The following is a 26,317-nucleotide window of genomic DNA, read 5'->3' as shown; positions in this document are numbered from 1 at the left end:
GAAGTCCCTGTTGAAGTAGTTCTTTACCTACTTGAATAGACTTATAGCCATAAGAGGCATGCTTAAGATTCGAAGACTGTAAGAAAGTCAGCGAATGGTGGTATCTTCCTTTATATATTCTACTAAGAAGAGAATTAGGGTTTTGCCATATCCGCCAAGCTTGTTTAGCAAGTAACGCTTTGTTGAAGCTATATAAATCTCGAAAACCCATTCCACCCTCTTTCTTTGGTAGACATAATCGCTACCAAGATACCCATGAGATCTTTCTTCTTTCATCTCCTTTTCCCCACCAGAACTCAGATAGGATTGAATTGATCTCATCACAAGTGATTTTAGGAATCAAAAAACAACTCATTGGGTAAACCGGTTTGGCTTGAAGAACAGACTTGATTAGAACCTCTTTACCAGCCTGAGATAAGAACTGGTTGTGACACTGTGACGTAATAGTCTTGATCTTCTGAACAATTCCTTCAAAATCTTTGACTTTACTTCTACCAAATTGTTCAGGAAGTCCTAAATATTTACCCCCTCCACCAATGACATGAATATTTAGCATATTCTGAATTTGAATTCTTCTTTGATTATCTATTCTCGCACCAAAGATAATCGAAGACTTCTCCAAGTTAACCTTCTGACCAGATGCCTTTTCATATTTAACAAGAATATCAGCCATACAAGATGCATTATCCTCATTTGCTTTACAGAAAAATAGAGAGTCATCCGCAAATAAAAGATGAGATACTGATGGACATCGTCTTGCCAATTGCATTCCTTGAAACTTATTTTCTCTTTGTGCTTTATCAATCATCTGACTAAGAGCTTCTGCACAGATGAGAAACAAATACGGAGATAATGTATCACCTTGCCGTATACCTCTTGATGGTTTGATCTCCCCAAATGGTGTTCCATTAATCAATACCGAATAGGTAACAGACTTGACACAAGACATTATCCAAGAGATACATATGCATGGTATGGAAACCCAACTTAACCAGAATATCTTCAAAAAAACTCCACTCTACCCTGTCATAAGCTTTACTAATGTCAGTCTTTATTGCCATATATTTCTCAAAGCAGTCCTTTGATTTCAGAGAATTTATTAACTCATGAACTACTAGTATGTTATCAGAAATCTGTCTTCCTGGAACAAATGCAGCTTGTGATTCTGAGATAATTACATCCAAGCATCTTTGAATTCTCAAACCCAAGACTTTGGAGATCAGTTTATACGCAACAGAACACAAGCTTATAGGACGATACTCACACATATTTGCCGTCTTAGGAAACTTTGGAATGAGACAAATATTAGTATGATTAATTCCATTCTCCATCTCACCAGTTTCAAAGAATCTCTTTACCATGTGATAAACGTCTGGTCCAATAGACTCCCAAAATTGATGATATAATGCTGCAGTAAATCCATCAGGGCCAGGGGCTCGATCCGCACCAATTAGATTCAAAGCTTCTTTGATCTCTGTATCTGTAACCAAAGCAATAAGTCTCTCATTCATCTCCAGCGTCACCCTTGGATGAATATTAGGCAAACACTCCTCAAGAGATACTGTAGGAGATGATGAGAACATTTCTTTAAAATAATCTTCAGCCACCTGAGTTATTGTTTCCTCTTGATAATGAATCACTCCATATTTATCACTCATTTTTAAGATTTTATTCTTACTTTTCTTCATTTTAGTCAGTCCATGGTAAAATGGAGTGTTTCTGTCCCCAACTGGTCACGAATCTCAACTATACTGATAGCCGAGTTCGTTTGATTCCTTCTTTTCCATTTAATAATCTCAGTACGGCAATGACCAAGTTTCTGACTTCATCCTCTAATAAACTCTGTTTGACCCCAAGTATCAATGACCGTATCCACAAATCTCTGATCTGCAACCAATCTTTTATCATAACAAAACAAACCCTTTCTTCGACGGTGTTTATAATCAATGGAAATGATCATCGGTCTATTATCAGATTCTGCTATTTCCAAATATTCATTCACTGAGACCGGGAACTTATTCAACCAAGATGTATTTACCATGACTCTATCTAAACAACACTCAATGACCTCCTTTCTTCTGCGACCAACCCAGCTAAAAGGATTCCCCGAATGCTTCAAATCCTTTAAAATCACAAATCTGAATCATTGTATTAAAGCTCTGAAAGCTAGACAAAGCTCGTACTCTACCACCTATCTTCTCATTGGGGTTTGTCATTTCATTACATTCTATTTTTCTTCTGTTCGACTTCTTCAAAGTCTTTTTGGGTTTGAGTTTGGTTGTTTTAGTCTCTTTTTTTTAGTTTTTAATAAATTGTAATCAACACTCAAAAAAATTCAAAGGTATAAATTTTAACATTTTACCAAAAAAAAAAGAAAAGTAAGCATAATTCCAACTTTTATTACCAAAAAAAAAAGATGTAATAGTAAAAAGAAAAAGGGCAAAATAATAAATTGGGCTTGACAAATAGTAAAAGTCCCAAATTGCAAATGACTCATCTTCTTCTTCTGCTTCTTCTTCTTCACCAGGAGAGAATCTAGGGTTCCAGATTTACTCTTCCATCTTCCTCATCGATCTACACATCCTCAGATCTTCAATCTCTGTTACATTTGAAGATAAATAAATAAAAAAAACCCAACCTTTATTCCGACTTAGCGCTTCCATGGCGAAAACTCGACCAGGAGTCCCGTCGAAAATCAAACCTGGGAGGAAGGAGCTTGACTCTTACACCATCAAAGGCACCAACAAAGTCGTCAGAGGTAATACCTTCTTCTTTCGTCACTTTGTAGCTTCACTTTCGGAAGTGTTTGGTTTATGCAAAATGTGATCTTTTTTGTAGCTCTCTTGTTCCGAAACAGAGTGAACTGTTTTGCTTTTGGGGCTTGTTTTATGTAAATTTACTTACTTTTTTTTGTTGGGTCTCCTCTCTTTGAAGAAGTGTTTCTAAAAAACCATTACTTTTTTGCTGGGCTTGTTACAATAATTCGTTTTACTGATGAGAGGAGCTATGAAGTAATAATATTTGAGGGTTGTCATCTGCAGCTGGAGATTGTGTGTTGATGCGTCCCTCAGATGCTGGTAAGCCACCGTACGTGGCCCGTGTTGAGAAGATCGAAGCGGACGCTAGGAACAACGTGAAGGTGCACTGTCGGTGGTATTACCGCCCTGAGGAGTCCCTTGGCGGCAGGAGACAGTTCCATGGAGCCAAAGAGCTTTTCTTGTCTGACCATTTTGATGTTCAGAGCGCGCACACCATTGAAGGGAAATGCATTGTTCACACCTTCAAAAACTACACGAGGCTTGAGAACGTTGGCGCTGAGGATTATTATTGTAGATTCGAGTACAAGGCTGCTACTGGTGCATTCACCCCTGACCGAGTTGCTGTGTAAGTAGATAAAGTAATCAGTTCAGATAAAAACGTTGTAATTTTCCATTATTTTTTTTTTAATTTTAATTTTGTGGGTTAAGGTATTGCAAATGTGAAATGCCTTATAATCCAGACGATCTCATGGTGCAATGTGAAGGTTGCAAAGACTGGTAATGGTTAATGTGCTGTCTCTTTTGTTAGCTTTGATTCAACGAGAAGGAGAGTTTAATATCCTTTTTACACGAATTTTATTTGATGTTGTAGGTATCATCCTGCGTGTGTGGGAATGACGATTGAAGAAGCAAAGAAGCTTGATCACTTTGTGTGTGCTGAATGCAGTTCTGATGACGATGTCAAGAAATCGCAGAACGGGTTTGCTGCGTCTCCAGCTGATGATGTCAAGGTTCGTGTGTCTCTCTTTTGTCAGTTCATGTGTAAAATGTTCTATTACTTTGATAACCTTAGCCTCTGCCGCTCCTTGTCCTATCAAATTTGCTTGATGGTGCTTTACTGAGTGGGGAATGGCATGCCCAGAAAGATACAATTTTTGTGGTTCTTGGTCCTGTCTGGACCTGATCTATGCTTAACGTTGCTCCAGTTTCTTGCTGCAAAACAATCTGTCTGTGAAGGTTATTAAAGATTAATTTTATAACGCTTCACTTACTAGTAGATATTGGAGTTAGAAATTTCATTGACTGTTACCAGAGAGAACATGATTTCATAAAGCTTGTTTCGCAATTATAAATCTCATTTTCTTTCTTTCTGCTTAGTTTTCAAAAGCTTGAGGCTGATATTAACAATGGCATTGTTGTCTTCAGGTGGAAACAAAGCGCAGAAAAAGATAATCTCGAGGGGGTTCTCATGGGTACAAGCCACAGGGGGGCTGGGAAGTTAGTCATAACTTGGAAGCACTTTGGTGGGGATTTTAGTAAGTTAGGTTTTTTCTTGTCTATGTCGTCATGGTTGTGATTATGTATTTATGGTGCTGTTCCAAAACTAAGAGAAAAAGAGAGATCGGAGGGATGTTGAAGACAAGTTATGGTGGCAGAGTCTGTTGTATAGACTTTTCTGTGGGGGTCTAAGTTAACTTTAGGTCTTTGTTCATTGTGGCTATGTTGTTTTGTTGTGTCTGATGAGAACACGAAGAGCGCTTATGATTTTGGGTTGTTCCAACAAAAACTAACGTCATATCTATCTTCAATTTTCTTAGTCATGTTAGCATATCTTGAAATATGTCAAAATCTCATACTAATAAGAGTTAGACACTTTATATACTAGACATTATTTTTCTAAACTTCTAATGTGAGAATTAAATTAACATTTCATATGGTGCGTAACAGAATCTCTACCTTATTGGAAGGTAGGGTACACACTTTGATAAAACAATGTCGAAGTGGTTTCAGTCTCTAGAGTAAAAGGATACTCTGTTTTCAAACGCTTTGGTTTTCAAGTTTCCATCACATGTAGGTTGATTTATAAAACCAAAACCATAGCTTACATTCTTTGTACAACTGTTTTTTTTGGAGATGGATTAATTTAACATTATTTTTTTTTTAAAAATCACCAAGGGTAACAGAAGATATTAATTTATGTTTTATACTCTCTCCATTTTATATTAAGTGTCGTTGTAGAGAGTTTTTTTCATTACAAAATAAGTGTCGTTTTCGATTTTTAATGCAAAATTTATTAATTTTATTCAGCAATTTATTTTTCTATTGGTTGAAATATAGTTAGGTATATTGGTAATTGTGTTTTTATATAGAAAATATACAAAATTAATTGTTTATTTAATCCGTGTGAACAAACTTAAAACGATACTTAATATGAAACAGATAAGTAGTAACTAATCCATCTCAAATGGTAAAATTAATATATATATATATATATATATGTTGACCAATATAGTTTTGAAGAATAGATTGAAGATTGCCTTCTAAAACTAGTTAATTCCCATTAATTATTTTGGATTTGGTCTTTGTATTCGTACTTTCCGAATCACGTTGATTACCAAGGCATTTATTGAATACGCCTATATATACGGTTGTATTATATCATCCAATACAATATACAGAAAATAAATTGGCACAAAAGAGTGAAAAGTAAAACTCACACATCAAGAATCATGAGATCTGCTAGTATTTTTTTGGTTTCTTGTATTATCATGTTCTTCATCATGAACAATGTCAAAGGTAAGGCATCCATTTTCTGCTTCTGTTGATTAGTTACACTTTAACTTTTACCTATTGCTAAATACGTTCACCATGGAAAAAGTTATAGAACATATAGTGCTTTAAATTTGTTGGATTATCAGTGACTAGATTCTTTTGTTTTAAACTTTACGATTTTGTATGGTTGATGTGAAATAATAATAGACGTGGAAGCTGGATTGACTCCAATGGATAACCAATGCGGCCGGAAGGATATATTTGTCGGGGGATGCGGTCCTGACGGAAACAAAACGTGCATAAACGACTTTGTTAAGAAAGGAGGTGAAGGGAATAGGCCTTCTAGTTGCGAGTGTGATGACTTCGGCGAAGAACATTTATGCCGATGTAATTTTTCTTGCTAGCTTTTGTTATGGTATAAACAAAACTCAATAACAATAAATAATTAATGGAGATTAACACAGAAGAAACTAGTTTTGTTGTTGTGTGTGTCTAAAATCATAAGAAAAAAGTAGCAAAACTTAATAAACTTTATTATTTGTGCAAACATGTTCTCCATTAATTAAACTTGAAGATTCCTACAATAGTTCAGAGATTTTACAGCTCCATTAACGTTACAAACTGCGGACATTATTTTAGGTGGTTTCCTACCATGATCTTTTACCAAAATAAATATTTAAAAATAAAAGTATGAAAATCAAATAAAATGAAGGCATCACGCGGTTGCACGTCATCTCACGTGCCATGATTTACATATTAGTAGTATGGTATCAGATATCATATCACGTCCCAAGGCATCACGCAATTGCAGAGCGACATGTCTTCTTTAGCTTCTTTCGTTCGTCGTAGTAAAAACAACACGAATTTCTGTTTTAGTGGCTTTAGTCTGCTTGCCATTTTAAAGGTCCATCATCTGAATTAGGACTGGGCAAATAAACCGAAACCGAAAACCCGAACTGAATCCGATCCGATAAAAATAAATTCGAACCGATCCAAATCCGATGTAAATACCAAATAGATCTTGTTTTATGGTATTTCGGGTTATGGGTATTATCCGAACCGAATCCGAACCTAAATGGATACCCGATAAAACCCGAAAGATTCAAAATATCAAAAAAAAAAGAATTTGTACCGAACATGACTCGGTTTCTAATATGTATCCAAAATACACTAATATATTATTGAACATCTAAAATAATTATCTATTACATGAAGGTTGATGGTTAAAGGTGGCGGTTGAAGCTTGAAGTTTTTAGATTTTGGTTTTGTTTTCATTGAATAATGTTTCTCATTTCATGAGAACTTGGTTTTCATTTTATGCTTTCATTTATTTGATTTTATTTCTTCCAATAACTATGTTTACCTTTCGTTTGATTTTGAATGATCATGATGTTCTATTCTTATTTTTGAATAGATTTTACTTATGTTTTGGTTACAAAATAGGTATAAATCAAGTATTTTAAAACCGAAGAATCGATTTTATTAATGTTTTGCTTACAAAGTAGATACAAATCATGTAGTTTTAAACCGAAGAACCGATTGGGACCAAAACCCGAAAGTACATCGGGTTGTACCGGTTCTTTGGAGATTTACTAACCCCGACCCGAACCCGGCGGAACCCAAACCGGTCCCGAACCGAACTTTCATATAACCCGAATGTGGCTGATTTTTATAAATCCGAAAAACTGAGATCCGATTGGACAAAACCGAAACCCGATTGGGACCCCGAATGCCCATGCCTAATCTGAACTAAAGATACAAGAACATCATGCTTTCCTTCAGCACATGTAGTCGTGGGTTTCTTTTTAAACTTGGCTACTAGGAAGCTCATATATTTTCTTCCGACATACTATTAATATTTGTATTGTAACTATTTGTGCATATATTTTTATGAAACTTGGAACAAGACTTCAGATGATAATATAATCACATTTGGAACAAGAGTTCATATTACATAAATCACATTTGGAACGTAACTTCTTATTATATATATACTCACATGGATAAATTAATTTAGATGCTGAGTAGTTGAGCCAATCATGCCAAAGAATGTATGTAGCATAAATATATTAAATTCACATTACACGTTTTATATGTGAACCTCCTAACGACGATTTTTGTTAGTCTTCTCTCTCGAATGATTTCATAAACATATCTCTTTTGTTTTCTTTTATGCGCAGGTTAAGGTCTTTGCTCCAGTAGAAGGGCTTGTATGGGTAGTTCTTGTGCTAGTCAACTGGACAAACAACACAATGGAGTTGCCCACGGAGCTAAGGAATGTAACTTCGAGCGATATTGACAAACTACCTGTTTCTATTAATATCCTATAGGATTCAGTGAGGTGCGTTAGACCTTACCATATCGAGTCTTCATGTTAATTTTACTGGTGGCTTTAAACCAACTATATTCACATAGGATTGTAAGCTTACACATGTTTTCTCATTTTTAATAATAATTTAGTGGATATGTGAAAATTATATAAATTATAGTGTTTGTATCATACATCAATTTTTATTCATTGATGGCTATGATATATACATGATAAGTTGACCATAATAACTAGTTCATACATAGATTCATCTTTTAAATGCTTACTCGATTTATGCAATCGCCCATTAAAGATTTATCCGCATGTACCATCATCTGTTAGATTCTTTTTCAAATCTACAAGGATTGATCCATTTGGAAATAGAAAAAATATCAAAATGAAGGTTGCAAAGACTGGTAATAGTTAATGTCCTGTCTCATTTATTAGCTTTGATTACTTCTGGTTCAACGAGAAGGAGAGTTTAATACCCTTTTTCCACGAATTATTTGATGTTGTAGGTATCATCCTGCGTGTGTGGGAATGACGATTGAAGAAGCAAAGAAGCTTGACCACTTTGTGTGTGCTGAATGCAGTTCTGATGATGATGTCAAGAAATCGCAGAACGGGTTTGCTGCGTCTCCAGCTGATGATGTCAAGGTTCGTTTGTTCCGCATATATAAAGCTTCATTAAGGGTTCAAAAGCTTGAGGCTGATTTTAACAATGGCATTGTTGTCTTCAGATGGAAACGAAGCGCAGAAAAAGATAATGTCGAGGGGGTTCTCATGGGTACAAAGCCACAGGGGGGCTGGGAAATTAGTCATAACTTGGAACCTCTTTGGTGGAGATTTTAGTAAGCTAGTTTTTTTTCTTGTCTATGTCGTCATGGTTGTGATTATGTCTGTATGGTGCTGTTCCAAAACTAAGAGAAAAAGAGAGATCGGAAAGATGTTGAAGACAAGTTATGGTGGCAGAGTCTGTTGTATAGACTTTTCCGTGGGGAGTCTTAAGTTAACTTTAAGGTCTATTTATTGTGGCTATGTTGTTTTGTTGTGTCTGATGAGAACATGAAGAGCGCTTATGACTTTGGGTCATCCCGACAAAAACTAACAGGCGTATCTATCTCCATTTTCTTAATCATGTTAGCATATCCTGAAATATGGCAAGGCTCAAAATGTTATGCAGATGCTATGGAAGTCTTAAGATTGATTGTTTATTCGACAAAAAAACAAAGATGATCAAGACATGATACAGAGACTCTTGTGTACTCTTGACCTTTGCTACATCTTGTTGGATCAGAGTACCTTATGTGTGGCCTAATGTTCGGGGGTACCACCGTCTTTACCAACGGGATGCTCTGTTTTTTAAACGCTTTGGTTTTCAAGTTTCCATCACATGTATAAATCCAAACCATAGCTTACATTCGTTGTACAAGTACAACTGTCTTTTTAGATGAATTAATTTTACTTCCCCTACACTATATTTGCGAAGTGATTTATACACATGTCGTCACTACAATCATTCTCGCTGAAAAAAAGATGACATGACACTTAAAATAAACTAGGTGACCGGTCCGCACCCTGTGCGGGCATAAGAACATGACCAGCCCGCACCCTGTGTTCTCTCTCGGCACACCCTGTGTTCTCTCTCGGCCCGTACCTCACGAGAGAGAACACAGTAACGTCAGTATGAAGAGGCAGATATTGTGTGTATGTATAATTGCAACGTCACAAAATATTTTGTTTGTTTACGACTTTCATTCAAAAAATAGAATAAATAGTGTATAGTTTTAGAAGTAACAGATTTTATATTATCATTAATTAGAATTGTATTGTATATGTTTCGTAATTCTTTATTTTAGGTGAATAATATTATTTTTCCATAAATAATAAACAAACATTTATGTAGACATAATAAAAGAAAATATAATAAAAATCAAAATATTATCCATAAATAATATAAATTATGAAGTACATTTCTCGATAAAGAAAGCAGATTCAATTAGAAACTTGCAAAAAACTAAATAAATTTTGTAAGCAATTTGACGGGTTAACATTATTTGATAGATTTATAAATTTCTAAATTTTATTGAACATGCAATAATATTAAATTGACATACTGTCATCGGTCTCCTAACTCATCACAACCCATCTAGCAAATACAAAAAATAAATAATTGCAACAGTTTATTTATTTTAAAATTTGTATTTGAAAAAAAAGTAGATTAAAATTACGTACCGTGGCTACGAAATATTCTGAAAAACTTTTTTGTAGACAACATTCAATATTTTTGTCTGTGGCTTCCCTTCTTTACCAGTTATTAGAATTTTTAATCCACATCTCGACTAAACTCTTGAAAGTGCAACTTTGCCTTGCATTTTGTAAGCATTTTATAAATTATTTTAAAATTATGATAAATTTATTCTTTAAACAACGATAAATAATTTAAAAATAATATTAATAAACATTTTTGGATTTTGTAATATTTAAAATAGTTATTATATAATTATATTCGAACACAATTCATCAAGTAGAGTATAAAACTATTATAATTATCTTAAATAAAATTTTGTTCATTGTATTTTATAGTTTATAAATATTAAAAGTAATAAACAAAAAATTATTAATCTTTCTGTAATTTCGAAAATTAGTTTCCATAAATTGTTATTTGTAATATTCGTTTGATTATATGGCAAGTGATGTTAAATGATTTTAGACTTATCTTAAATTTTTAGATCTAAATTAAATAAATAAAAATTAAAAAAAATCGACCAATCAAATTATAACAATTTCTTGAAACTTCACCTATGAACCCCAATTTGTGATAGATCAGTCCACGAGATTCACAAAAAAAATCTAAATCTCTTACAGGTTGGGTTACTTAAACGTATATTTGTCAATTTGACATATATGCACCATGTTGGTAAGTTGACCACGATTATTGGTGGAACTAATATCCAGTCTAATAAAAAAAGGTAGCTGGTTCGATTAATAATTTTCTAGGTTTTTGACTGCTTTGAAAATGACCTCATGAATTAAATAAAAAATGCATAATGCTAGCTTACTTATAAGATAGTATATTCAGCATAAGAAAAAATAATATAAGATAGTATTACTAAATGATACTATGTAATACTTTCCCCGGACTATATTCAACAAAAAAAGAGAAAGTACTAAATAACCTCTTCAATAACTGCTTTAATTTGGCGAAGCTTCTCAGCATGTTCAAGGTCTTCTGGATCACTATCACTCTCACGACTTGGTCTACATATAAAAAAAAGGAAGACCATATTGTCGTTACCAGTATTCAACACATGGAAAGGATAGATCAGACATGCTTTTTGGAGACAAGACTCAAAGAGTTGAGTTCATGGTTCTACCTTGTACGGGGAACTAACATTCTTGTTGCATCTAATAGGTCTTGCAACTAGACTGCACTTTTTAGTTTTGTCTACAAAAAAAAAAAATATAAAATGAATCAAGGCTCTGATAAAAGATGGGTGACAGAAAAGCTGGAGCCTCTCGCACCTCAGCTCTTAGCTTTCCACCATTGTACTTCAGCATCAAGTTTAACAGTTTCTCCTCTGTAACATTTAGTTTCACCTTCTGTTTTGGAGTTCGATCGCCACTGTCATGTAATAACAAAATTTTAACAGATAGAAGTATAGATGAGATAAATGTGATTTGTATGCTAAGAAAACTCTAAATAAGATGAGGAGTCTTTGCGTATTATTACACATTCGTATACTTTAAAACATAAATAAGATGAAGAGCCTTTGCGTCTAAACACATTTTTCTTAGCACACAAGCAGCATCGTCGTAATAACTTAATAGTATGAGAGGAGAGATTTGTGAATAATACTTTAAAGAATGAAAAGAGAATGATTGTATTTTAAGACCTTGGGTGTCTCCTATATATATACAGTCGATTTATTTCTCATATTAATGACGCACAATATTTTGCACAATAAATAATGAAATTGTTTAAAGAAAGATATTAAATGTGTATTGTCAAAAAATGATTTGCATATGATATGATTTTAACTTGCGCAAGTAATCCATATTAGAAAGGTAAGTTATTAAAAACAAACAACCTAATTAGAAACATTAAAATATTTTGTAAGCAATGTAATAAATATGATATCAACATGCGCAAGTTTACCATTTGAATAATAAGGAAAGTTTTTAATATTTGTCTTAATTCTAAATCTTGCCCAAGGGTAAACTAAATCTATAATATTTAATGATTTCAACTTGCGCAAGTAATTCATATTGTGAATAAGTGATTTGCATATTTAATGATTTCAACTTGCGCAAGTAATCCTTATTAGAAATGTAAGTTATTAAAAACAAATTTTGTCAATAAGTTATTTGCATATTTAATGATTTCAACTTGCGCAAGTAATTCATATTAGAAAGGTAAGTTATTAAAAACAAACAACCTAATTAGTAGGGGTGAGTACTTTACCCGATATCTGAAGTGGCACCCGAACCCGATCCGAAAATGCATATCAAGTTTTTTATTTAAAAAATTAACAAAAAGTTACATCCAATTTTTTTAAAAAAATAACTAAGTTAATGCCTTTTTAGTTTTAAATTTTTATGTTCAAATCTATTAACCATTCAATCTATTAAAAATAAAAAATTAGTTAACTGAAAGTTATATTTTTAAATATAAAAAATTTGAGAAATGAAAATTTTAATTTTTTTTTTCAAAATCTAAATATCCGAACCCGATCTGAAATAATCAAATCCGAACTAAAAATACCCGAACCCGACCCGAAGTACAGAAATACCCGAACGGGTTCTACATCTCTATACCGAAATACTCGAAAATCCAAAATACCCGATCCGAACCCGAACGGGTACCCGAACGCCCACCCCTACTAATTAGAAACATTAAAATATTTTCTAAGCAAATGTAATTAATATGATATCAACATGCGCAAGTTTACTGTTTGAATAATAAGGAAAGTTTTTAATATTTGTATTAGTTCTAAATCTTGCCCAAGGCTAAACTAAATCGATAATTATTATCCCTTAGCTATATATGGGTTTAACGAAATCGACAATAGTTTTGGGCTTGTCTACATAAGCGATTGATTAAAATAAATGAAAAATAAAATTCAAAAAAATTGACCAATAGAATTATAACAATTTTTCTGAGAAGCATTATATTAATGCCATGTCAGCAGAAATCACTAAAGTGACTTCTCTTCTAATGTATAGGAGGATTACATGATTTTAGAAAGTAGTGACATGACATCATATTAATTGTGAGATGTAAAATTTCTTTATAAAAAATTATTATTATTTTTTTTTGCAGGGATTTTAAATATGGTAATAAAAATAACTCATATATAATCATTAATGTCAATTTTCCATATAAATATTTATTTATGGTAAACTATTAAATATATTAATAATTCATATATCACAATTAAAATAATAATATATATGTATATATGTATCTCACATTAATAAAAATAAACTAAATAAAGTAACACTAATCCAAAAAAAATTTGATAGTTAAATATTTAAACATTATTTAAATTTATCTGTTCATCTTCATCATTTAAATTAACATAAAGACTTTTCAGTTTAAATAAAACAAACAAAGTCTCAAATTTATTAGAATTTATAGTTATATGTAAATATATATATATATATATATATATATATATATTTAAAATTAGATGGGAAGATATATATATATATATATATATATATATATATATATATATTTAAAATAAACAATCATTAAACACAATAATATAATTAAAATTATTTTTATAAAATCTAATTTTATCTTTATTAAAAATTAAATCAAATCAAATTTAAATAATTATACCAAATCAAAAAGAATAAGATTACAAAAATACGTTTATGATTTCTTATAACTATTGAAGTTAAAATATAAATTAATAATGTTGAAATATAAATCAAAATTTTCTTTTGAAATAAAAAATGTTACGTTAAAATTACTATTTCTGCGCATGGCGCAGGAAAACTCCTAGTTGTTTTTAAAAAAAATATCACCAAGGGTAACAGAAAAATAGTCTCTTATATTAATTACTGAAGAGATTAATTGATGTTTTATAGTAACTAGTCCATCTCAAACGGTAAAATTAATATATATATTGCCTAATATAGCTTTGAAGAATATATTGAAGATTGCCTTCTAAAACTAGCTACAACCCATTAATTAATTGGATTTGGTCTTTGTATTCACTGTCCAAATCACGTTGATTACCAAGGCATTTGTTGAATATGCCTCTTAATAGACGGTTGTATTAACTCATCCAATGCAATATACAGAAAATAATTTGGCACAAAAGAGTGAAAAGTAAAACTCACTCATCAAGAATCATGAGATCTGCCAGTATTTTTCTGGTTTCTTGTATTCTCATTTTCTTCATCATGAACAATGTCAAAGGTAAGGCATCCATTTTCTGTTTCTGTTGATTAGTTACACTTTAACTTTTACCTATTGCTAAATACGTTCTCCATGGAAAAAGTTATAGAACATATAGTGCTTTAAATTTGTTGGATTATCAGTGACTAGATTCTTTTGTTTTAAACTTTACGATTTTGTATGGTTGATGTGAAATAATTATAGACGTGGAAGCTGGATTGACTCCAATGGATAACCAATGCGGCCGGAAGGATATATTTGTCGGGGGATGCGGTCCCGACGGAAACAAAACGTGCATAAACGACTTTGTTAAGAAAGGAGGTGAAGGGAATAGGCCTTCTAGTTGCGAGTGTGATGACTTCGGCGAAGAACATTTATGCCGATGTAATTTCTCTTGCTAGCTTTTGTTATGGTCTATAAACAAAATTCTACGACAGAAAATAGTGGAGAATAATAACACAGAACAAACTAGTTATTGTTGCGTGTCTAAAATCATAAGAAAGTTTGAATAAAAAAAGTCACAAGAAAATAGTAGCAAACTTAATAAACCTAATTTTTATAGGTGGTTGCCTAGCTACCATGTTCTTTTACCCCAATAAATAAAAAAAAGTTAAAAAAATAATAGAAGACGGCCTCACGCAATTGCAAGTCATCTCACGTACCATGATTTGCATATTAGTATGGTATCAGATATCATATCACATCCCATGGCATCACGCAATTGCAGAGCAACATGTTTTCTTCAGCTTTTTTTTTTTCAATCCAATTTGAGCTTACTTATTGGGTCATAGTGGGTTCGGGAGGCAACAGCCCGTAATCCTTCCACCGTCGAAAGCGGGAGATAGACGCTGCTCTGTGAAACGAGGCTCACAGTCTTCTCCGCTCTAAGAGAGCCTGAACCGCAAGCCTTCGCTCGAGTCCGGACACTCAACTGACTTGGAATGGGAAGGCCAGTAAAGAGCCATACCGAACCCAGCCCAATGTCCCATGCAGTGGTGGACCCAGACTCAGATTTAAAAGGGGTCATAAGTTGGACTGAAACCCAATTTAAAGGAAAAATATGCATTAGTGGAGCTTCGAACCCAGTTTATGGGTCATAAGCTGTGTACCCAAATCAGAATTGCTACAAAATCTTAACGTGCTAATGACAAAAACACTAAAATATAAATTAAACATGTTGCATGTGACCCCCATTTCGTAACCTGGCACATGGATCCGCCTCTGGTCCCATGACCTTATTGTCTCCATTTAGATTACAAGCCTGCATTACCAAACTCGACAGAATGTAATTCTCTAGCATCATCCCTTTGTTCCTTCAGCTTCTTCGTAGCAAAACATCACGAATTTCTGTTTTAGTCGGGTTTAGACTGCTTGCCAATTTAAAGGTCTATCATCCCAATTAATGATTCAAGAACATCAGGCTTTTGTGTAGCACATGTAGTATTGGGCTTCTTTTTAATTCTGTCATTAATAACCTTATATATATTCTTTGGCAAAATCACATAAAAACCCATTAAAATAGCATTCACTTACATTTTAAATCATCATTGTATATAATTAACATTTTAATCCATTACACTTTTATCACAAAAAATAACTAGTAAATCAGTTATATATAATAATCCATCACACTTTTAATTCAGCTTGATTTAACTAGTAAATCAAGTCAAAATATAACGGATAATAATAAAATGTACAAACATAACAGTTTTTTAGTTATTATTTAGTTAATAAAAATTGAAAATAAATAAAATAAAAAAAATAAATACAAGTAAATAACTAAAAATAGGAAAAATAAATAGATTATAAAATTATTTTATAAAGAAAATTCAAATTGTTTTTGAAAAATTCATATAAATCTTATATTTTTTTGCAAAACTCACAAAAGTATCAAAACCTTAAGAAATTTCAACTTAAAAAAAAAAAACAAACTCTGACTTTCTAAAAAACCAAAAAATATTTTTAAAAATATAAATTATTTTTTGACAATTGAGTTTTCATGTAAATTATAATGTTGTCTTGAGACAAGCTATATAGGAAAAGCCTCCATAATCTAGTAAATTTATGATTTACTAACGATTTTACATTAAATATCTGAGTTTTGAATCTCGAAAAAGGTGAATTTTGCAATCGAGTTTTCATGTAAATTATAATGGTGTCTTGAAACAAACTATATATAAAAGCCACTATAATCTAGTAAATATATGATTTACTAACGATTTTACACTAAATATCTGAGTTTTGAATCTCGAAAAGTGAATTTTGCAGAATTATTTTTAAAAAATCGACATTGTGCAAATATAACTCTCAAAGACTGTTTATGATGGTGGAATCATACATGAACTCTCGTAAAACATATAAAACTGTGGGTTGTAAAATTTTATGTAATATTTTCATAATTTGTAATATCATAATAAACCAACATAAATACTCAACTATATTCAATCATGATTGTAAATTTACACATATTTTCTTTTCTAATAATAATTTCGTGAATGAGTGAAATATATATATATATATATATATATATATATATATATAAAATTATCAATGTTTGTATCATACATCAATTTTTATTCATTGATTTCTACAAAACTTTATGCATTATAAGTTAACCATAATAACTCGTTCATATAGATAAACTAGATTGAATTCGCACGTCCGTGCGGATATTTTTTTTAATAACATTTAAGATTTTAAATAAGTATATATATATATATATATATATATATATATATATATATATATATATATAATACCAACTTTTATGTATATAATATTAATTGAAAATTTTGTATTTGTTGAGATTTGTTTTTGATGAAATTGTACAAATCATATATTAATGTAGTATTTTTGTTTTTAATAACATTTAAAATCTAAAATAAGTTATAAATATATAAATATATATAATACCAACTTTTATGTATATAATATTATTTTGAAAATTTTATATTTGTTGAGATTCGTTTTTGATGAAATTGTACAAAACATATATTAATGTTGTATTTTTGTTTTTATTTATTTATTTAAAAACACAACATCATATCAAAAGCCTGAGGCTGATTTTAACAATGGCATTGTTGTCTTCAGGTTGGAACGAAGCGCAGAAAAAGATAATCTCGAGGTTCTCATGGGTACAAGCCACAGGGGGGCTGGGAAGTTAGTCATAACTTGGAAGCTCTTTGGTGGAGATTTTAGTAATTTAGGTTTTTTCTTGTCTATATCGTCATGGTTGTGATTATGTCTGTATGGTGCTGTTCCAAAACTAAGAGAAAAAAGAGAGATCGGAGAGATGTTGAAGACAAGTTATGGTGGCAGAGTCTGTTGTATAGACTTTTCCGTGGGGAGTCTTAAGTTAACTTTAGGTCTGTTCATTGTGGCTATGTTATTTTGTTGTGTCTGATGAGAACATGAAGAGCGCTTATGATTTTGGGTTATCCCAACAAAACTAACGTCATATCTATCTTCAGTTTTCTTAGTCATGTTAGCAAATCTTGAAATATGGCAAGGCTCAAAATGTTATGTGGATGCAAAGGAAGTCTAAGATTGATTGTTTATTCGACGGAAAAAAAAGAAACAAGAAAGATGATCAAGGCATGATACGGAGACTCTTTTTGTTCTCTTTACTTCTGACATCTTTTTGGATCAGAGTCCCACATGTATTGCGCAAAACTCTCTCCCTCTTGAGTTGGCCCATGTTCGGGTACCACCGTATTTACCAGACATTTTAGTTAAAGAGACTTTCGATTCACACCATTTGGAAGTTCACTTTGAGGGTATCTTCCACACCAGAACGTCCATAATCTTTTGACGCGGAGTGTCGTCTTCTCTGAGCTCTAAATACCACTTGTTGGTTTTCTTTTTCTAATCCTGAGCCAACTCTATGGCGATCCTAAAGTAGCAAAGTTCGCATAGATTTGATTTTAAATTTCTTCCCAAAATGGCAAAATCTCATACTAATAAGAGTTAGACACTATATACACTAGACATTATTTTTCTAAACTTCTGCGAATTAAATTAACATTTCATATGGTGCGTAACAGAATCTCAACCTTATTGGAAGGTAGGAGTACACACTTTGATAAAACAAAGTCGAAGTGGTTTCAGTTTCTATTGTAAAAGGATACTCTGTTTTCAAACGCTTTGGTTTCCAAGTTTCCATCACATGTAGATTGATTTATGAAACCAAACCATAGCTTACATTCTTTGTACAACTGTTTTTTTGGAGATGAATTCATTTAACATTACTTTTTAATAAATATCACCAAGAGTAACAGAAGATATTAATTGATGTTTTATAGTAACTAATCCATCTCAAACGGTAAAATTAATATATATTGCCAATAGCTTTGAAGAATAAATTGAAGATTGCCTTCTAAAACTAGTTAATTCACATTAATTATTTTTGATTTGGTCTTTGTATTCATACTTTCCGAATCACGTTGATTACCAAGGCATTTGTTGAATACGCCCTATATATATGCGGTTGTATTAACTCATCCAATACAATATACAGAAAATAAATTGGCACAAAAGAGTGAAAAGTAAAACTCACACATCAAGAATCATGAGATCTGCTAGTATTTTTTTGGTTTCTTGTATTCTCATGTTTTTCATCATGAACAATGTCAAAGGTAAGGCATCCATTCATCCATTGTCTGTTTCTGTTGATTAGTTACACTTTAAATTTTACCTATTGCTAAATACGTTCTCCATGGAAAAAGTTATAGAACATATAGTGCTTTAAATTTGTTGGATTATCAGTGACTAGATTCTTTTGTTTTAAACTTTACGATTTTGTGTGATATGAGAATAGATATATTATTGTGTTGTGTTTTTTTTTTTTTTTTTTTTAGCAACAAAGGGTTATTCTATTACTCAAACTTGAGGTGACCTGGGTAACCAGACCGGAATAGAATAACTAACAAAACACAAAGATCTATGAAAAAAATGGGCATTCCTAGCTAGCGAGTCAGCAATTCCATTTTGCACCCTTGAGAAGTATTCAATTTTGAAGTCCGGAAAACACATCTTGAGAAGTTGAATGACCTCCAGCTCAGTTGAAAATTTTGGCCATGCTTGTGGATCCACCACCATTGCAATCAGGTCCTTGCAATCCATCCCAAATCTCTGACATGTCGAGTGCTGTAGCATGCTCTCCATTGCCCATCTTAATGCTTCCAGTTCAGAGTGTAGTGACGTCTCACGCCTCCTTAAATTCCTTGTCTCCATTAGTTGGATCTTCCCTTTGTAATCCTTCCATACCCATCCAATTCAACTGAATTGATCCGTAGAGGTCCATGAACCATTCTCCAAGCTTAAGGCTTGTGTGTCTTCAACCATTTGTGTCTGTGGAGGAACATGTATAGAATCCTTTGCACTGTACCATGTCTGACACTCACTCTCTGCATATCTGACTAACTCCAAGGAGTCCCTATCTATACCTCTGAACAGCTTGTCATTCCTCGCTTTCCAGATATACCAAATTATCCAAGGATATGGGTCTCTGTCATTTTGTGGTTCCATAATACTATTCTTCCTCCAAAAGAGATAATTCATGTTGGTGTAGATACTCGAAGTAGGGAAAGTCTGAGAGCTTGACAGTGTTGATGACAGTGTCCATGCTTGTACTGCCGGTGGGCATTCAAAGATCGCATGAGTGGCCGTCTCTTCCGGCTCTCCACATCTTGGGCTGTAATTACCACATCGCATATTGCGACGTACCAGATTCCTTGTGACAGCTACCTGCCCAGAAATTAGTTGCCATATAAGATGACAAATCTTTTGTGGTGCATTGACTTTCCAAGCAAATGCTTGAAGTTTGGTTATGCTGGGCTCAACAACTTATTTTTCCTCAACATCTCTCAGTATATTTGTAGCTACCCAGTATCCTGATTTGACAGTGTATTGTCTATTTTTGGTGTAGCTCCAGCAAAAAGTATCGCGTCGATGAGTAGGGCTTATGGCCAGACTCTGAATCATTGGTATATCCTCTTGGTCTATATACTGTTCCAGTATTAGAGTATCCCACTCCTTTATTTCAAAATCAATAAGATTACTGACTGTCATCTTTGGATTAACTTCTGGGGCTCTGGGGCGCGCCGGTCTTGCTGGAATCGAGGAATCCATGGATCTTGCCAAACATTAATTTCATATCCTGAGTCAATTTACTCCTGATGCTCAAAAGTAATAGTTTCCTTGCCGCTATGATACTCGTCCACACATACGATGGGCTATCCACTGCACCGATTCGCAAAGGCAAACTCAATCGATAGTATCTTCCCCGGAGAACTCTCGCCACTAGTGAATCTGGGAATTGTACAAGACGCCAAAGCTGTTTCGCCAGAAGAGCAAGATTAAATTCTTGGATCATGCGAAAACCAATACCTCCCTCCTCTCTAAGGGCATACATCTTCTCCCATTTAGCCCAGTGGATCCCATGCTTTGGTGGATTTGAACTCCACCAGAATTTTGCGATGGCACTCGCAAGGTTCTCACATATCTCCATGGGGAGCAAGAAATTGGACATGACATATGTCGGAAGAGCTAACAAAATAGATTTTATTAGAACTTCTTTTCCACCTTTTGATAGCCATCTACTCGTCCATCCATTCACTCTGTGTAGTACTTTATCTTTTAAGAACGCAAATAGCTTACACTTGGATCTACTAATATCCTCTGGAATTCCTAAGTAGGATCTCATTCCCCCTTCGTTTTGGATACCAAGTGTGTCTTTAATCAGCTGTCGATCATTTGCAGGAATCTTCTTACCAAAGAGTAATGAGGATTTATCAAAGTTAATACATTGTCCTGATGCTTTCCCATATTTCGTGACTACTTTCATAACTTCTTCACATTCACGAGGCTCCGCCTTACAAAATAAAAGGCTATCATCAGCAAAGAGAAGGTGTGATACCGAGGGGCTAGCGCGTGCGACTCGCATCCCTGTTATCTTCCTTTGATTCTCTGCATGATTAAGAAGGCTAACGAGCGTTTCCGTGCATAGAATAAATATGAAAAGAGACAGAGGATCTCCTTGACGTAAACCTCTACCTGGGACAATATTTCCCTTTGGCTCTCCATTCATGAGTACTTTGTACTTGACCGAGGTGATACACCTCATAATCCAAGACACATATATATAGCGGTAACATTAAAAAAATGTTAACACTAGATAATGCTAACTTTCCTAAACACTTAATGTAAATATGCTAATAATATCTTGTGGTTAACTTGTTCTTCAAGTCTTTCCTTTTAGTTTGGATTTCACGGACTTCACAGTCTTGGTTCGTAAGATACACATCTTTCGGCCCAACATATCTCTAATAACTAGATTCTTTTGTTTTAAACTTTACGATTTTGTATGGTTGATGTAAAATAATTATAGACGTGGAAGCTGGATTGACTCCAATGGATAACCAATGCGGCCGGAAGGATATATTTGTCGGGGGATGCGGTCCCGACGGAAACAAAACGTGCATAAACGACTTTGTTAAGAAAGGAGGTGAAGGGAATAGGCCTTCTAGTTGCGAGTGTGATGACTTCGGCGAAGAACATTTATGCCGATGTAATTTCTCTTGCTAGCTTTTGTTATGGCCTATAAACAAAATTCTATAACAGAAAATAGTGGAGAATAATAACACAGAACAAACTAGTTATTGTTGTGTCTAAAATCATAAGAAAGTTTGAATAAAAAAAGTCATAAGAAAATAGTAGCAAACTTAATAAACCTAATTTTTATAGGTGGTTGCCCACCATGTTCTTTTACCCCAATAAATATTTTTTTTTTAAAACAATAAATGACGGCCTCACGCAATTGCAAGTCATCTCACGTACCATGATTTGCATATTAGTATGGTATCAGATATCATATCACATCCCATGGGATCACGCAATTGCAGAGCGACATGTTTTCTTCAGCTTCTTTTTTCTAACTTTTTTTTGTCCAGTTGGAGCCGACTTATTGGGTCATAGTGGGTTCGGGAGGCAACAGCCTGAGCCCGTAATCCTTCAACCGTCAAAAGCGGAAGAAGGACGCTGCTCTGTGAAACGAGCCTCACACAGTCTCCGCTCTAAGAGAGTCTGAACCGGCCTTCGCTCGAGTCCGGACACTCAACTGACTTGGAATGGGAAGGCCAGTAAAGAGCAATACCGAACCCAGCCCAAAGAGATCAGCCCAATGTCCCATGACCTTATTGTCTGTCTCCACTTAGATTACAAGCCTGCATTACCAAACTCGACAGAATGTAATTCTCTAGCATCATCCCTTTGTTCCTTCAGCTTCTTCGTAGTAAAACATCACGAATTTCTGTTTTAGTGGGGTTTAGACTGCTTGCCAATTTAAAGGTCTTTTTTTTTTAATATCATAATAAACCAACATAAATACTCAACTATATTCAATCATGATTGTAAATTTACACATATTTTCTTTTCTAATAATAATTTCGTGAATGTGTGAAATATGTATATATATAAATTATCAATGTTTTTATCATACATCAATTTTTATTCATTGATTTCTACGATACTTTATGCATTATAAGTTGACCATAATAACTCGTTCATATAGATAAATTCATAGTAAAAATATTGTTTCGATCTTATGCGATCATCCGTTAGAGATTCGGCAGCCTTTTATATACAAGGCCCGCCCAAATGGCAAGTCAGCCAAACAACCACTCTGAACATATAGCTTTAGAAGGTAGATTTTTTTTTCATGTTTATTTATTTTTATTTATATGTAAATATGATTTACAATTCCTTTGATAATATTAATATTTGTATAAAAGTTTACCCTCGTTTATGTAAATTTTACTAAAAAATATATTGAATAAGTTATGTGCGTTTAAAGACAATGGTGGACTAGGTTTTAAGGATCTTATGGATTTTAATACAGCGATGCTTGGAAAGCAATTGTGGAGGCTGATTGAGAAGTCAAATACTCTTTTTTCTAGAGTCTTTAAAGGACAGTACTATAGGAATGCTTCACCCCTAGAACCGATCCGATCTTACTCTCCGTCATATGGCTGGAGAAGTATTATATCTGCTAGATATTTGGTTTCTAAATGACTAATTAAAAGGGTGGGAACAAGTTCATCTTTTTCAGTATGGAATGATCCTTGGATTCCAGCCACTCGCCCGAGACCAGCAAACAAAAACCTTCAAAACAGTTACCCGGACCTCACAGTGGATTCCTTCATTAACTCGGAATCCCGAACTTGGAACCTTGAGGCAATTAGGGCTTTGGTGGATCCTCATGATGTAAAAATCATTGAAAGTATTCCATTGAGTAGAAATCAGATGGAAAATAGGAATGGATGGCATTTCACTAACAATGGGAAATATTCGGTTAAATCAGGATATCAAGTGGAACGGGTCTATTCTAATAAGGAAAAACCACCTGATTTTTATAGACCAACAGTGGATATACTAAAAGCCTTCTGTTGGGAAGTGCGGTGCCCGCCGAAGATAAAACATTTTTTATGGCAACTCCTTTGAGGTTGTATAGCGGTAATGAAGAATCTTAGCGCGAGGGGAATACAAGGGGATATATGTTGTGCTCGATGCGGAGATCTGGAGGAAACAATAAACCCTGTGTTTTTTGAATGTCCTCCAACACGTCAAGTGTGGGCATTATCTAAAATACCATCGAATCCCAATATTTTTCCTACTTGTTCTTTTTTCGTAATATGGATCATCTTTTTTGGAGAGTTAATCTAAAGATGGATGACCATCAATTTGCATGGATATTATGGTATATATTGAAAGGCCGGAATAATAAAGTGTTTAGTAATCTGGATATTGATCCAAGGGAAACACTTCAATTAACAGAATTTGAATCATCATTTTGGGCTAAGGCACATGTAGTCACTGATCAGCAGAGGGAGCGACATGTACTGCCCAGACCCACATTAGAAACTCCAGGACGATGGTGTTTATAGATAATTCGTGGAAAGATAAGGAACTATTTTCGGGGCAGGGATGGTATAGTACATTATCGGGCTTTGATGTTTTATTAGGAGCAAAGAATGTAAGGACATTTCTTTCACCTCTTCACTCGGAGGTGGAGGCTTTGATTTGGACAATGGAATGTATGAAGAATTTACGACAGTTTTAGGTTACATTTGCAACTGATTGTTTTTAATTGGTGAAGGTGGTTTCGGAACCAGCAGAATGGCCAACATTTGAAAATTACCTGGAAGATATCAAGCTTTTACGGAGAAGCTTTCTCAACTCAGATATTGTTCATGTACCTCGGGCAGAGAACCTACGGGCGGATAACTTAGCACGCAGTGCTAGGAAACAACCGTCTTTCGTCGTTTACATGGATGCGGAGTTACCGTTTTGGTTTACATAGTCAATATGAATATGTGAATGTCTGATAAAAAAAAATATATATATTGAATAAGTGTATTGTTAAATAATAATTATTTTTAAAACGTGAAATTTTGTATTATCAGTGAAATATTTATGATAACATTGACTAATATTGATGTGCAGTTAGTTTGATAAAATTATGTGTGCCAACTTTTAAAATACTTTTTTCTCTGCTTAGTACATCCAAAAATAATGGACCGAGACCACATAAACCATCATATGTTGTATCTTTCAAATCTACAAGATCGGTCCATCTGCAAATAGAAAAATAATAAAACAAATATCAAAATATTGACAAAGTATAATTTATATTTTAGCAAAAAAGTGTAATTCATATCTCAGATAATTATTTTATTTGCTTTTAGAAGTTAAAATAAAAAAAAGAAAGTGTGGAGAAGAAAATAATAAATAAATAAATATAGAAAAATGAAAGTGTGTATTACCTTAACTAACTTATACACATTAAGCTATGATCAAACAACCGGTTTAATCCAGCAGATAGAATTTGAATAAATAATGGACAAATTTAGATAGATCGTAATATATTTAGCTGTGAGCTGTTTTGTATTCAACCACTTTTAAAACTCTTACGTACTTAACAGTCTCTAAAATGAAAGAATTGTCAGAAAAATGCATATTTTTGTAAAAGATTATATATATCTATATATATATATATATTTATATACTAATACTAGATATATGACACTATTTCAAATATTGTTTTTAGATTGCATCATAAATAAATAGAAATTTCATTATTTCATTTACAAATTTAAAACGATTTTTTTTAATCTTTGTTGAATAATAATGAAATAAATATATATATAAAAAATACATATATATATATATATATGTAAATAATGGAGCTGTACAAAAAAATACATATGCACATAATGGCCAAAAATAGCTTTAAGAAAATAAATTGAACGTTACCTTCCAAAACTAGTTAAAATACTCATTAATTGTTTACAGATTTGGTCACTATTTCCAAAAGTATTATTATGAAGATTTGGTCTTTGTATACATACTTTCCAAACCAGGCCCCACTGCGTTTACCAATGCATTGGTTGAATATGCGTATATATAGAAATTTACACAAACTGTTTCATCACATATAATAATACTAAGACATACAGAAAGAAAAATAATTTGCAGACAAGAGTTGAAGTATAAAAGTCACTCATCAAGAATCATGAGATCTGCTTCTATTTTTTTTTTCGTTTCTTGTATTCTCATGTCCTTTATTCTGAACAATGTCATAGGTAAGACATCTATTTTTTCTTTACACGTAAAACTTAAAAAATCCAAGTATTGCATATTGCGAATAAGTTGTTTCTGTTAGGCAATAAGTATATATCTAGAAGACCTCCTTGTAATTAGTATAGAATACTAAATACCCTACTTGTATAATGTATAAATACCTTCTACGGTTGTTAATAAAGAACTAATTCAGTCTTTAATTCTATAGTTTCTAGAGAGAAAAAGTTATAAAACATTTACCAATTTAAATTGGTCGCTTTATCAACAACTAAAGTGTTTCGTGTAAAATTTAACGATTATGTGTGGTTCCTATGAAATAATAGATGCGGAAGCTGGATTTACTACAATGGGTAACCTATGTAGCCAGAAAGATATATTTGTCGGTAGATGTGGCCCTAACGGAGACGAGACGTGCACAAATGACTTTGT

General features: G+C 33.1%; 4 protein-coding genes across 4 annotated transcripts; all 4 read left to right on the top strand.

Annotated features, from left to right (window-relative positions):
- The first annotated feature begins 2,476 nt into the window (after positions 1-2,476).
- On the top strand, positions 2,477-4,579 carry LOC106420831 (chromatin remodeling protein EBS-like). Its single transcript, XM_013861690.3, has 5 exons — positions 2,477-2,758; positions 3,042-3,384; positions 3,468-3,536; positions 3,631-3,769; positions 4,185-4,579. Exons 1-5 carry the CDS (start codon positions 2,662-2,664, stop codon positions 4,209-4,211), a joined length of 675 nt encoding a protein of 224 aa, XP_013717144.2. The 5' UTR covers positions 2,477-2,661; the 3' UTR covers positions 4,212-4,579.
- An 861-nt stretch (positions 4,580-5,440) lies between these two features.
- Positions 5,441-6,078, top strand: LOC125590059 (putative defensin-like protein 234). The gene is made up of 2 exons (XM_048763009.1): positions 5,441-5,555; positions 5,739-6,078. The coding sequence occupies exons 1-2, from the start codon at positions 5,489-5,491 to the stop codon at positions 5,933-5,935; spliced, it is 264 nt and encodes an 87-aa protein (XP_048618966.1). The 5' UTR covers positions 5,441-5,488; the 3' UTR covers positions 5,936-6,078.
- Positions 6,079-13,818: 7,740 nt separating this feature from the next.
- LOC106420965 (putative defensin-like protein 234) lies at positions 13,819-14,790 on the top strand. Its single transcript, XM_013861796.3, has 2 exons — positions 13,819-14,272; positions 14,456-14,790. The coding sequence occupies exons 1-2, from the start codon at positions 14,206-14,208 to the stop codon at positions 14,650-14,652; spliced, it is 264 nt and encodes an 87-aa protein (XP_013717250.2). The 5' UTR covers positions 13,819-14,205; the 3' UTR covers positions 14,653-14,790.
- A 3,980-nt stretch (positions 14,791-18,770) lies between these two features.
- Positions 18,771-25,279, top strand: LOC106420887 (putative defensin-like protein 234). The gene is made up of 2 exons (XM_022706070.2): positions 18,771-18,885; positions 21,639-25,279. The coding sequence occupies exons 1-2, from the start codon at positions 18,819-18,821 to the stop codon at positions 21,833-21,835; spliced, it is 264 nt and encodes an 87-aa protein (XP_022561791.1). The 5' UTR covers positions 18,771-18,818; the 3' UTR covers positions 21,836-25,279.
- The last annotated feature ends 1,038 nt before the right edge of the window (positions 25,280-26,317 follow it).

The sequence above is a fragment of the Brassica napus genome, chromosome C7, assembly GCF_020379485.1.
Source record: "Brassica napus cultivar Da-Ae chromosome C7, Da-Ae, whole genome shotgun sequence".
NCBI classification, from domain to species: domain Eukaryota; kingdom Viridiplantae; phylum Streptophyta; class Magnoliopsida; order Brassicales; family Brassicaceae; genus Brassica; species Brassica napus.
This window is presented reverse-complemented; position numbering and strand designations above follow the sequence as displayed.

Excerpts from the sequence above, each read along its gene's own strand:
- LOC106420831 (XM_013861690.3), top strand. The coding sequence starts at position 2,662 with ATGGCGAAAACTCGACCAGGAGTCCCGTCGAAAATCAAACCTGGGAGG. Across the intron at positions 3,385-3,467 it reads ACCCCTGACCGAGTTGCTGT|GTATTGCAAATGTGAAATGC; the intron begins GTAAGTAGATAA and ends TTGTGGGTTAAG. Across the intron at positions 3,537-3,630 it reads TGTGAAGGTTGCAAAGACTG|GTATCATCCTGCGTGTGTGG; the intron begins GTAATGGTTAAT and ends TTGATGTTGTAG.
- LOC125590059 (XM_048763009.1), top strand. The coding sequence starts at position 5,489 with ATGAGATCTGCTAGTATTTTTTTGGTTTCTTGTATTATCATGTTCTTC. Across the intron at positions 5,556-5,738 it reads CATCATGAACAATGTCAAAG|ACGTGGAAGCTGGATTGACT; the intron begins GTAAGGCATCCA and ends AAATAATAATAG.
- LOC106420965 (XM_013861796.3), top strand. The coding sequence starts at position 14,206 with ATGAGATCTGCCAGTATTTTTCTGGTTTCTTGTATTCTCATTTTCTTC. Across the intron at positions 14,273-14,455 it reads CATCATGAACAATGTCAAAG|ACGTGGAAGCTGGATTGACT; the intron begins GTAAGGCATCCA and ends AAATAATTATAG.
- LOC106420887 (XM_022706070.2), top strand. The coding sequence starts at position 18,819 with ATGAGATCTGCTAGTATTTTTTTGGTTTCTTGTATTCTCATGTTTTTC. Across the intron at positions 18,886-21,638 it reads CATCATGAACAATGTCAAAG|ACGTGGAAGCTGGATTGACT; the intron begins GTAAGGCATCCA and ends AAATAATTATAG.